The sequence below is a fragment of the Vicia villosa genome, linkage group LG6 (genome assembly GCF_029867415.1).
Source record: "Vicia villosa cultivar HV-30 ecotype Madison, WI linkage group LG6, Vvil1.0, whole genome shotgun sequence".
NCBI lineage: Eukaryota > Viridiplantae > Streptophyta > Magnoliopsida > Fabales > Fabaceae > Vicia > Vicia villosa.
Window position 1 is genome coordinate 26973415 of NC_081185.1, and position 14372 is coordinate 26987786.

The following is a 14372-nucleotide window of genomic DNA, read 5'->3' on the forward strand; positions in this document are numbered from 1 at the left end:
AGGCTTAAGTGGATGATTGACAAAACCTCTCTCAACAGATAAAGAAGGGGTCTTCATAGGGTGACGTTGTTAGGAGATCAGGTGTCTATTACAAGATATTTCACCTCGATGGTTTTGGAACTCGCCTTTGCCCTGAATGTTGTTTCGAGGGTGATGTGGACCTTAATCTACACCTGCTTGCCCAAAAGACTGATCAGAGACCTTTGGAAATATTCAATATTGTTGGGATCCACCTGGAGCCCCTGAAATGTACTCCACAACTAGATATCTATTGAGCTTATAGGGTCGATTAACTCTCGTTTTACACTCTAGTTTACATATTGAATCGTGATTACCATGGTTCATTATTGTAAGGGAGTGCGAGGGCATCGTATCTCAAAAAGGTGATTTTGGGCTCTTAGTCCCTTTTGAAAACATTAAGAGCTTTTAGGGGATCGTGTTTGCTGTTAACACCCACTGAGCATATCTTCTCTGGGAGGAGCTAGATTCTCTCCTCGGCAAAACCTCCCGCAATAGTGTTGGTAATGCAAAAACCACTGATGGGTTTTCGAGTATTTGGGAATGTGGCCCAATTAGAAAAAAAAGCCCTTCATTACCCCCCTTGAAACTGAGGTAAAAACTCTTTTCCAACCGAGATATAAGAGGTTTTTCTTAGTTGTGGTTGCAATGGAGAAGAATAGTCATTGAATTGGAGAGTGTTTGAGGTATCACAAGACTCAAATTGCAACAACATCGTAAATATTGGTTGGATTGCTCATATGTTGACTCAGTTGTTGGACAACAAATACAATGTCTGGTCGAGTATTGAAGAGGTGAATGAGTTGGCCAACCAGTGTTGTGAACATACATGAGGAGGTAAATGAGTCGGCCAACCAATCTTCTGTAGGGTGTTGGATCTGAGAGAGGGGGGCTTTCATTAAACTTTAAATGAGTGTCTTTAGACATTGGGGTGGTTGTAGACTGACATCCAAGTAAGCCACTGTTGAAAAGAATGTCTAGGATATATTTCCCCTAGCATATATTAATGCCTTCGCTTGACCTTTCTACCTTAAGTCCTAAAATGTATTTTAGAGTGCCACACGTTCCTTGATTTTGAAATGGTGTTGCACTGTTATGTTTATGTTTTGGATAATTTCTAAATTTTATCACAAGAATAATATTGAACTAAATTTAATATTTTAAAACCAATGTAATGCAGAATACATGAATAATTAAATGAAAATGGAATAGTATTGACAACTTTTATATATTATAAGGTGAAACCAATATAGTATGGTAAGTTCTACTGCTACTAGTAAAATCTAGTGAAATCATATACTATATTTATATATTAGCATAGAAGACCCTCAGTTACAAAAGCTCAATCACCAACACAAATTAAAACTACAATACTAGTTATGTCATAGATTTTTGCTTGTTTGAATCACAACAAGTCTACTAACTCAAACAATAACAAGATTAAAAAGAAATAAGTACCAAATATGTCATATTCAATCAAATCTGTCATGTGAGAAATAGAAGAAGAGGCTCGGACATTATACATGATGAAGCATCATTAGGAATCCTAATCACTTTCCTCGTCTGAGTAACCTTTGTTGACTTTGTTCATAGCAGATTCAAAAATGCTCTCAAGTTCCTTCAGAAGGTCTACAAACACAGACGTATCTTCCTCGTGGTTGCCATCAATCAAAGTTTTTCCCTTTATTATTGCAGAATTGATCTTCACTTTGTCAACAGGGTTGAGCTTGGAACTAACACAATCATCCTTCATTACTTTCCTCACGGTGTAGAGATAATCGTCCAACGCATTTATTGCTTTAACTTTCTTTTTGAACTTCATGTCTTGAGCTTTGAAAAATTCAGCTTCTTGAATCATTCTCTCAATTTCTTCCCTTGAGAGTCTTCCATTTTTATTGGTTATTGTAATATCTTTCTTGTTGCCACTTGTTTCTTCCTCTGCCGACACATTTAATATACCATCTTCATCTATAGAAAAGCATTCTTTGATAGGAAAGCTACTTTGAGGAGCAGGAGGAACAGAGAAATCAAACAAACCAAGCAAGTTGTTATCGCTGGCTCTTATTCTCTCACCCTCGTACACCTCAACCATGACACTGGATTGGTTATCTTCCACTGTATAGTATGTGTTTGTCTTTCTGACAGGAATGGAAGTATTCCTAGGAATCACAACATCCATGAGATCTCCTTCAATTGCTACACCAAGCGACAGCGGGGTAACATCTCGCAATACTATGCCTGGAACACTCTTAACACCATCACTCAATAAAGCAGCCTGGACAGCTGCACCATAAGCAACAGCCTCGTCAGGATTAATGCTCTTGCATAATTCATTTCCCTTGAAAAAGTCCTGCAACAACTGTTTCACTTTGGGAATCCTAGAAGAGCCACCAACCAGGACAATGTCATCAACCCTACACTTGTCCATCTTAGCATCAGCAAGACAACTTTCAACGGTCTCCATACACTTTTCAAAGAGGTCCATATTCAGTTGCTCAAACTTGGCCCGAGTAATTGATGAACAGAAATCAATACCCTCACATATAACATCTATGTCAATTGTTGCATCAGTATCGTACGAAAGTGTTCTTTTTGCCCTCTCGCACGCAGTTCTTAATCTCCTCAAGGCTTTTGAGTTCCCACTAATGTCAACTTTGTTCTTCCTCTTAAACTCCTTCACAAAGTGATTCACCATTCGATTATCAAAGTCTTCTCCTCCAAGATGAGTGTCACCGGCAGTCGCCTTGACTTCAAAGACATTATTCTTAATAGTAAGGAGAGACACATCAAACGTTCCACCACCAAGATCAAAGATGAAAATATTTCTCTCTTCAACACAATTAGCCCTCTTTTGAAGGCCATATGCTAGAGCCGCCGCAATTGGTTCATTAATTATCCGCATTACGTTGAGGCCAGCAATATTACCCGCGTCTTTGGTGGCTCTTCGCTGCGAATCATTAAAATAAGCAGGTACGGTAATCACTGCATTCTTAACAGGTGATTCCAAAAATGCTCCGGCAATCTCTCGCATCTGTGTGAGAATCATGGCTGATATTTCCTCAGCAACAAGTTGTTTTTCCTTACCCTGATAGTTCACAAGGATCATTGGTTTGTCATTATCCCCGGCAATTACCTTAAAGGGCCACAGTAGAATATCATTTTGAATAACAGAATCACTATATTTTCCTTGATCATTGTGAATTATTTCAACACGGTCGTTTTGTTCTTGCCACACTCCAACACATGAGTAGGTTGTGCCAAGATCAATTCCTATAGCAACTTCCTCATATTTCTTGGCCATTGTTACTGAATGAAGTTAAACTGTTTGTAGAGTCTCTTCGTTGTCCGTTCACATTTTATGCTATGAAAATTGGGTAGAAACTGAAGTGAGGGGTAACTGCTTGAGTGTTTGGAAATTGCTTAGTAACTTTGATATGCGGAAATTAAGTCTCTAAATATAAGACTAGTTAAAAATATTTAAAGATTTAAGAAAGTTGGATTCATTAATATTGAATCTATTGAATATTTTTCATTTAATATCTATTTAACATAGGGATGACAACCGGGCGCGTCGATAACGGTTATTATCTCTCTCAAATCCCCAAACAATCCTCGTTCTCCAGTCCAAATTCAAAAGGAATGGAGAATTAAAACTCACACCTGACCCAAACGTATTCGGATTGGGTCGGGTATCTCTGCACCGCCACCATCCATTTGACGAAATCAATAATTTTAATAAAAATACTTATTTTTTCCAAAATTAAATTACATTATAAATAATAAAATAATACAATTTCAAAAAAATGTATATATACATTTAAAATATTTTAAATATTAATAGAAATTAAAATATCAAAATATTGACCACATACTTAATATCTAAATTATCAAAAATAAATAGTAATATATATAATAAAATAAATTAGGCGGATTCGAGGTGGGTACTAGTGTCTCAATTACCCGACCCGTCCTTATATTTTGTAATCGAGAAAAACCTAAACCTAGTCAAAGCGGATTTTCCCCATCAACTTTAGTGTGGGTTCGAGTGGGTACCCGGAGATATAGATTTTGTTGTCATGCCTAATTTAACAATATTTAAATACATAATACAAGATACACCATCCAATTACAATTATAAGCAAAAATTTCATTTTCAAACTCATTTATGTATTGGTCTAAATATAAAGAAGATACATTAATTATATTTGTTTATAGCAGCAATTAGAATAGTAACTAAATTTATACATATCTAATTCAAATTCATAATAATTTAAATTTGAGAGTTGTAAAAAGATGCATTTTCCACTATATGGATTGTCTGATATTGAAAATTCTAGTTGGTGTTCTTCTAGTAAAAGAAAAAATTAGTTGAAAAGGTATCTTTCTAGTGGAAAACTTGTGAATTGTAGTTTTGGATGGTAATGGTTGACCAGTAAGAGTCTGATTGATGATTTTTTTGTGTCTTATCCCATTTTACTCTATATGGATGGTCAAATATTGAAAATTCTAATTAGTGTTCTTGTAGTGAAGGAAAAAGTCTGTTGAGAATGTACCTTTCTAGTGGAAGTCGTATCAATTATGATATGGGAAGGTGATAGTGGACCTCTGAGAGTTCATTGAGGAATTTTTATTTTATTTTATTTGTTTGTTAGTTCATTTCACACAATGTGGATGGTCCTATATTGAAAATTCAAGTCGATGGTATTCTAGTGAAGGAAATAGTAAGTTGAGATGGATCATTTCTACTCAAAGACCTGTGAATGCGCTTGTAGATTTTCAGGAGTTGACTGGATGAAATATTTGAATTTGTTTGTTTCTTATTCTATTTTACACTATGTGGATAATTAGATATTGTAAATTCTAGTCCGTGTTCTTCAAGTGAAGGAAATAATCGTTTGAAATGTATCATTTCTAGTGAAGGACCTGTTAATTGTGATTTAGGAAGATGACGATGGACCTTCGGGAGTCTGATTGATGAAAATTTTAAATTTGTTTGTTTCTTAGTCTATTTTACACGATGTGGATGTCTAGATTTTGAAAATAGAAGTCGGTGTTCTTCTAGTGAAGGAAATAGTCAGTTGACATCGACCATTTCTATTGGAAGACTTGTGAATTTTGATTTGAGAAAGTGACTATGGACCTTTGAGAGTCCGATTGATACATTTTTTTAATGTTTTTTATAATCCATTTTAAATGATGTAGACAGACTGATATTGAAAATTTTAGTTAGTGCTCTTCCGGTAAAAGAAGAGTCAATTGAGAAGGGTCATTTTTAATGGAATCCGTGTGAACAATGATTCGAGAAGGTGATGGACGACATTCGCGAGTCTGATTGATGCAATTTTTGAATTTTTTGGTTTGTTAGTCCATATTACATGAAATGGACGGTTTGATATTAAAAATTCTAGTAGGCAATATTTTAAAAACCGGACCGGTCATCAAACCAGTGAGGGTATTTGGTCATTGGGTCATTGGTTAGATCACCGGTCGAACCGCATGACTAATTAGGATTAAACTGGATAATTCGGTTGAATAAACCGGTCTTTATTGCAATAATATAAATTTATTAAATCGGTCGAATTGGATGACTTAGTCTCTAAAAAATATCACAACACCTACAAAATTTTACAATTTTAAAATATCATAATTTCACATGTTTATTTTTTACATTCAAATTCTAAATATAATCATCACTTACAACAAAATAATACAAAATATAAATTTAAATAAATTTTAAACCAAGTCTAATTGCAAACAGGAGAAAAGTTATTCCAAATAAGGTTTGAATAAAGTCTAATTATATTTTTTATAAAAAATTCATGAAAACGACGTCGTTTTGTGCATAAAAAAATAGTATGCATTTGAACCACCGGTTTTTCAAAACCGCCGGTTCACCGGTTTTGACTGGTTCTCACCGGCTCAATAGTACACCTGATTCAGCAATCAGATCAGACTGATGACCTCTCTGGTTCTCGATCTGACCGGCCGATTCAGTCCAATTTTTAAAACACTTCTAGTAGGTGCTCTTTAGGTTAAGGAAAGAGTCAGTTGAGAATGACCCTTTCTACTGGAAGACTTATAAATTGTGATTTGAAAAGGGGATGGTGGACCTCCGGAAGTTTGATTCCTGAATTTTTTGTATTTTTTCTTATTTCATTTTACACAATGTGGATAGTACGATATTGAAAATTTTAGTTGGATTTATTCCACTAAAGAAAGAGTCAGTTGGGAAGGACCATTTATAGAGGAAGACTTCTTAATTGCAATCTTGGAAGGTGATGGTGGATCTAGGAGTCCGATGATTAAAATTTTGAATTTGTTTGTTTCTTAGTCCTTTTTACACGATGTGGATGGTCCAATATTGAAAATTATAGTCGGTGTTCTTCTAGTGAAGGAAAGAGTTAGTTAAGAATGAACATTTCTAGTGGAAGACTTGTGAATTATGATACTGATAAGTGCAAAAATATCGTTATTTTGTGTATATAATTTGTTGCACTTATTGATACTTTTTGTTAATACCGTTTGGATAATTCCTCGTTTTGTTTGTAAATCCAAATACTTTGTAAATAGTTGTATTTTCATATACTTTTATATCGTTTGATAGTTTTTGTGTCTTTTTGAAGGTATTGATGCGTATTTGGAGCATGAGCAATAAAGTGTCGAAGACACAGCTTCAAACACATGATTTTGACTTTTGAGCAGCTCGTCAACAGCGAAGGCTCAAAAAAAATATGAGAAAATTCATCATTTTTTTGATATTTATTCATTATTAGATATGAAATTGAATAAGATTTCCAATGCTTCGAACCGGACGCAAATTGAAGTTACGGTTCCCAAGTTATGTCATTTTTACTAAAGCTGTTTTTTTGTTGACAGCTCCCAGCGCGCGACGCGCCCTCTGCGAGTTTCAAAGTGTATAAATTGGGGGAAAACATATTTTTTAGGTAATGGTTTTGGGGTATTTGTTCCCAACTCCATCAACCTTCATTTTTTTGGTAGATAGAGGCTTAGAAACATCAAATGGAGTTGCATCTTGATGATCGGAGGTTGAATTTCTCATCGATTGGTGTTAACAAACCAAGAAATGTTTGGTTTATCTTTTTCTCTTCTCTTTGTATTTCTATTTTGTTGAGTTTGTATGTAAATTACTCTAAACCCATGGATGTTTGTTACTCATTTTACTAGTTGTATAAAGTTTGCTTTACAAATTTTAATCGGTGTTTCCTTGATCTTTTTGGTTAAATGCTTTGGATTTGTGTTGTTGTAGAAATAGACATCATGAATCTTAATTAGGGGGATATCTGTTAGCTTTAGATTCTAGAGATAGGATTGGGGTTAACATCTACATAATATCTAAGTTTAATGCCTCTGCGTTGTTCGATTGGTTGAGACATTGTTGAAAGAGCAATATGGTTGAACTCTCGTCGGTGTTGCAGAAATGGACATTGATGTGAGAGATATGTGGTGATTCTGATGAGTATTGTAAATTGAGTGCGACAGAGTGATAAATCTAAGTTTGTGAGGAGTAGTTTAGATTCAAATCAGATAAGTTATTCTCTATCAAGAATGTATTTATTTTATGTTCATATGTTATATTTTCCGTTTTTACTTAAAACTCATTTAACCCAAACTCAAGAACTAAGATCTATCGAACGGTAATTCAGTAGCACTAATCTCAGTGGACACGATAAATTCTCGGATAAATATTTCCAAAACTTCTATTGCTTCCTGCTTTACCGCTTCAATCAACAGATACAAAAATGTGCTAGTGGACCTCGAAGAGTCCAATTTGGTAAAAATTTTGAATTAGTTTGTTTCTTAGTCCATTTTACACAATGTGAATGGTCCAATATTGAAAATTCTAGCCAGTGTTCTTCCACTGAAGATAAGAGTCATTTGAGAAGGACCATTGCTAGTGGAAGACTTGTGAATTTTGAAATGGGAAAGTGATAGTTGACCTTCGGGAGTTTGACTGATTAAATTTTGAATTTGTGTGTTTCTTAGTCCATTTTACATGATGTGGACGGTCCGATAGTAAAAATTCTGTTGTGAAAAACGATACCAATAACAAAGTATAAAAGGGAATTAGGGGAGATAAGAAGAACACAATAATTGGTTATAACTGCTTTTCTTTTACTTTGTCTTAAAACAAGATTACAAGATTACAAGAATAACAAATAACCTCTCTCACCCTAAATTAGGATTTGCAGCTAACAATGATGAGAGACTAGTATGCTATTGTTATACCCCAAAATTTGCCAGCATCTTTTTCCAAGAAAACTCCAATCTAAAAATTAAGAGTCTCATATAATCATGGATTTTTATTTCAATAAATATCTTGACATGTGAAATACTTAGTTTTTAGAATTTTTCTTATACAGTATTTTGGCTTGCAGTTGAATTTATTCTTACGCAAACGCCAAATACTGTTTATTACTTCACACATGCTATTTATTTATTTACAGATAAATTGTACTGACACAATTGGTACAGAGTTAAATCTTTTGCAGGCGCAGAATCAGGAAACTCAGACTGTACTGGTAACAAGTAGATTATTATTATCTTTTGTTTCCCATTAATTTTTGTACTATATTCCATTATTTTCAAAATCTTTTCAAATCTCTTTTTCAAAAAATCAAATCCTAACTTTATTCTATACATCTCTCTTTTTCCCAACACTATCATACACTTTCTTTCAAATCTTACTTCCACTCAAATTTTCCTTTTGTACGGAATCACTTCATTCCCCAACGTCTCTATCCTTCTTTCCATTCTATAAATACCTCTCATTTTTCCATAAAAATCTCACATCAAATTCTAACTCATCTCTCAAATTTCTACTTCACATCCATCCTTTCTTCTTCCCCGACAAAATGGCGAAGTGGTGGGAAACGTGTTTTCTTATGGTCATCACCATTGCTACGGTGATCATGTCTTTTTTCTGTCTACATAGCCCGGAACACTGTGGACCTGGGATGCTTGCATTCCCAATCATCTACATGTTATTATTTGTAGCATGGGTTATTAATCGTCATTCTTAAAATTTGCCGTATTTCTTATTTCTTAAATGTACCGTTTATTCGTCGTACTGTTCAATATAGTATGTAATATTTGTACTGTCAGTATTAAATGTTGTACTGTTTGTCATAATGTTGCTTAATTATTCAGATAATATTTTGTGTGTTTTCTGCCAGTCAAATATTCATTTTTCTGTGCATTAAATGATTTTCAGGGTTATTATCGGTAATTTTGCTCGCGTACAGTAAATATTAGTTATTTATTATGTCTGTGTTTTTAACAAGTCATGTAAATAAACTTTAATTTTTCACATAAAACAAAAAAACAACAAAAAGAAAATTAACTTTGACTGTTGATTTTTCACTCTAACTGCTACATTAATACCTGAACAGTCAGTTGACAGTCAAACTGCTGGCAGTACAATTCTCAGTGTTTTGTACCATCAATCAAATCAATCTTTTACAATTCAAAATTCCAAGATTTTTGTCCTAGAAGTCTTCTGAATATCACATGATTAGCAGAGACTCAACACTGCAGAAAAATCAGGTACGCTTAACTGTCTCCTACACAAACAGTCCCTGACTAGGGTTTTCTTGTTTTTACAGGAGAAACAAGTTTTTGAGACCTCAAATGGATTTCATGGACATCCATATATCTCAAAGTACCATCACACAAATTTTCAGACTTCAATTCACTCAGACGCACCGTCAGCAGCTCAAACAGTCAATAGACGACCCGTTTGACCAAAAAAGTCAACAGACAGTCAAAAATGAAATTTTTGGTCAACATCCATATTTTGTCAAAATATTCATCATTTGATCATTGGATGATCATAATTCATCAAGGAAAGATCAAAAATCAACAAAACCCTAAGATTCAAAATTAGGGTTTTCTCCTAAAAAGTCAACTGAACTTTGACTAGCCATAACTCTCTCATCCTTCATCCAAAAAATTCAAACCAAAGCTCATTTTGAAGGAAATTCAATTATCTTTCAAATGCAATTGATCCCATGGTCATTACATTCACCATTTGAAATATATGAACAAAGACATTACAGGTCATTTTCAAAGTCAACAAAAGGACACGTTTTTCAAAAGGACACACAAGGAGCATCAAAAATAATTTTGACATGAGACCAAAGACATTGGTTAGAAGACTCTTTGAGGTTTCCAAAAAGTGCAAGATCTCCTTCATATGACAAAAATTGAGGGATTTACACCTTGTTGAAGTTGGCTAAATTTTGGGAAAATGCATAAAACCAACATTGCTCAAAAATGTATTTTTTCCAAATTGGGCCAAGTTTTCATGGTTTAAACATGTTTGCCATGATATTATGGGCCTCCCACGACCAAGACAAATCCCACACCATTTTTATCCATTTTTGGCTTAATTTTATCTTATTTTAAGATTAAATGAAAAAAGAAAATGGAAGGATAATGGATAGCTTAGTTTCTAAGCATGAGTCATCCAAGAATCTTCAATTTTCTGTAGAAGATTGAGGTACAAGGCAAGAGCATTGAAGAGAAGCAAGACTTGGTCAACAATTTAAAGGTTTTAATATAAAAAAATCAAGAATTCAACAAAGGCAACTAAAGGCTTCTTGGCTTCAATTCTAAGCACAACATAGCCTATATAAAGGCTATAACACTTCACAAATGAAAGAGCACGAAATTAGAGCCATACTTCTGCTTGTAACACACTTGTAATCACTTAATTTTTTTCAAAGAAACTTGAAATTCGAATTTTAAGTTTGAGTCATTTTCAATACAAACTAAGCATTCAAACATCTTCCTCAAGCATCACTGAACATATTCCAATCATTTCCAAGTCTTAAAACTCACTGAACCAAGTACTACAGGTCACGATTGGTTCGAACTAGAATCAACTTGTATCTCGTAATCCACGCATGCTTAGCAAGATGTAGACATATATTTGAACTTGGTTTGATGTGTAGATCATTTCTGGAAGTTTAATTGAGTTTTGGATGCTTGTACACGAATCTACCATTTTAGGGTTTTCTAGTTCAAATTTAGGGTTTTTAGTTAGAGCCAAAATTAGAACAAATTAAGGGCATGGTTGAATTCAGTGGAACAAGACGAATTGAATGGACCTATCGCGCCTAATTTCTATGCACGTTTACCCCTGTTCGCTATTTTTGCAGATTTAGGGTTCATCAATTACAGCGCTTTTGCATAAAAGCGCTGTTAAAAGTGGTGTCTGGAGGTTGAAGACGAAGACGTGTCCTCACCCCATTGGTTCACACGAGCGCGTTTTTTAAATTTAATTTTTCTAATCCAGTGTGCTGCAGGTATATCACGTGTCACACGCCTTCAGGCCTTCCACCATCTGATTTCATTAATCTCCTCATCCAACGCTCTAGCCTTGCCAGTCCATGCTATAGACTCTATAACCCACCACATCTGATCACTGCTTATTTATTTTTCTATTTTATTTTAATTTTCTTGCAAAATTAATTAAAAATAGTTTCAAAAATCCAAAAAATACACAAAATATTTTTAAGTTTCTAAAATAATATTTTATTTTCTAACATAAAAATATTTTATTTTTCTTCATAATTTCAATATTTTGCATAATTAATTAGCTTATATTTATATATTTGCTTTTTAATTATTTTAACCAATCAAAAAATCATAAAAAAATTTGTTCTTCATATTAAGTATTGTTTATATATTATAAGCTAATTTTGTACATATTTTGAATAATTTTCTCTTTAAGTTTTAATTATTTGTGTAATTATTTGCATAATTATGTGTTAATTAACTTAATAAATTTCAAATCAATTTCAAAAATTCAAAAAAAATTAGTTTTGTTTTAAAATTAATTAGCAAACATTTTGAACATATTTTGAACTTAATTTTTAGGTTTAAATTTTATTTCCATCTTTTCCTCATTTTAATTAAATTAATCATGCATTAATCATAATTAAAATAAATCATAAAAAATCCAAAAACATTTCTTTATTTTCTTGCTATTTAAATTCCTAGATAAATGTATAGGTTGTCAAATCTATGTAAATAGGCGTAGTTTACATTTTCTGCAAATCGATGTAATAGCGTAGATTTACTTTCCGCATTTTACATTTCCGCATTTTAAATTCCAGCACATATAAACTGCGTGTATGTCAAAGATAAAATTGAACCGTTAGATCACTAACTCCAAAAGATAAAATATCTGAATTCAAACACAATCACACTTGCACCTCCTAAGGTAATCCCTTCTCATTCTTTTCAAAATCAAAGTCAAAATTCTACTGTTTCGAGTACAAAATCGAACCTTTTGTTTGTATCCGGTGAAAGGATAGATTTTTAAAGGAAATAGGATAAAGACCTTACAACTCAGGGTAGACCTCCTAATTTGCTTGCTCAAATCAAAACAAACAAAATTCTCATACACTGTTATTTTTCAAAATAAAACTTTCCAAAAAGATAATACTTTGTATATATCCAAACAAGGATCATTACGAAGTTAACGTTCTTTTTTTTTCAAAAAAAAAAAACATCTTTTGAAAGATAAAAAACACTTTGTATACATCCGCACAAGGATCATTACAAATTCAATTTACAAAGGTATTTGAAACCACATATGAGCATTTTAAAGCAATTGAAAAGTGATCGAAAACAAGTGAGCTAAGCAAACTAAAGAGCCCATGGATAAACATGGATACAAAGGGTGCTAACACCTTCCCTTTGTATAACCTACCCCCTTACCCAGAATTTCTTAAAGGTCTTTTTTCTGTTTCTTTTATAAACCTTTCCTTAATTGGATAAAATAAAAGGTCGGTGGCGACTCTCTGAATTTTCAAAAATGCGAAAGCAGAAACAATAAAAAGAGTCAGTTCACGTATCTCTCCGTGAGAGGTATGGCCGAAAACGGAGGTCCACAGAACTGGCGACTCTGCTGGGGAATTACTTTCAAAAAACAAAATGTTTTCAAAAGGGGTTACCTTAAGAGAATAGATCACTTCGATGTTTTCAATTGTTTGACTTGATTGCTCTATTTTTCAAAGGTTTGTTAGGGTATTTTGCTTGTGTGGAAGATTCTAACCCGAATCTCGAGATACCTTAAGTATATGACAATAGACCAAGGAAACTGTACGGCATGTACCGATACGGTTGATCTGGTAGTCATCGTTAGTGCGATACTTTGGTTTATACTAATGTCCCTTGAAAACGATCAAGGAGTATATTAGGCTTCCGAAATGTCATTAAACACTAATTTGTCTTAGAACCTTTTTAGTTGAACTTGACTTATGGCCTATTAAGTGGCTAGCTTTGAAATTGATCGAAGTTAGTTATCCTCGAGCGCCGTGTTGAGATGTTACCTCCAAGGATCATAGAACCCGAATACTATTCTAGGACAGGTTTTAACCAACTCAACTTCAGTGGGGAGGGTATCACCTATCAGCTCCATGCAGGCCTTTAAGCCTAAGGCTATTGTTTGATTTGTTTTTGTGTGCCACATGTTTGACATCATAAGCATCATAAGCATATCATTTTCTCACTAAGCACTTCAAGGATCAAAGAGTTTACCTTTGTTTATTTACAGGTAATGGCTCCCGCCACCAGAGATTACATCCAAATCAACATCTCAACGGTACCATCTGAACTAAAAGACTTAGTATCAGAATTCCCCAGGAATGTTCAATTCACCGAAAGGCATGGTCACCTACTCCATTTGGTTACCTCAAAATTTGAAGAAGACATGATACGGGTCCTGTTCCAGTTCTTTGACCCTGAACATCATTGCTTTACCTTTCCTGATTACCAGTTGGTACCCACTTTGGAAGAATTTTCTGAACTAATTGGATTACCTGTTCGAAATCAATTACCTTTCACTGGTTTGGAAAGGATTCCAAAACCTGAAGTCATTGCTGCTGATTTACATTTGCGAAAATCAGAAATCGAGTCCAATTGGGAAACAAAGAGTGGAGTTAAGGGTTTGCTTGCTAAGTTCTTATTGGAAAAGGCTCGATTACTGCTAGAAAACAAAAGTTATCCAGCTTTTGAGGAGGTTATGGCCCTTTTGATCTATGGTTTGGTTTTATTCCCTAACCCCGACCAGTTCATAAGTGTACACATCATCAACCTTTTCCTAACCCCTAACCCGGTACCAACATTACTGGGAGACATTCTACATTCTCTACACACTCGTACCATGACGAAACGAGGAACTCTTATGTGCTGTATACCACTACTGGCTAGGTGGTTTACATTTCATCTTCCCCGATCAGTGTTAAGAAATGAACAAAGAATGCAATGGTCTCGCAGGATTATGTCTTTGTCTCATTCAGATATCCGGTGGAACAACTTCTTTC

General features: G+C 34.1%; 1 protein-coding gene across 1 annotated transcript; it reads right to left on the reverse strand.

Moving 5' to 3' along the window:
- Positions 1 to 1533: 1533 nt before the first annotated feature.
- On the reverse strand, positions 1534 to 3319 carry LOC131611369 (heat shock cognate 70 kDa protein-like). Its single transcript, XM_058883408.1, has one exon. The coding sequence runs from the start codon at positions 3317 to 3319 to the stop codon at positions 1565 to 1567; it is 1755 nt and encodes a 584-aa protein (XP_058739391.1). The 3' UTR covers positions 1534 to 1564.
- Positions 3320 to 14372: the final 11053 nt, after the last annotated feature.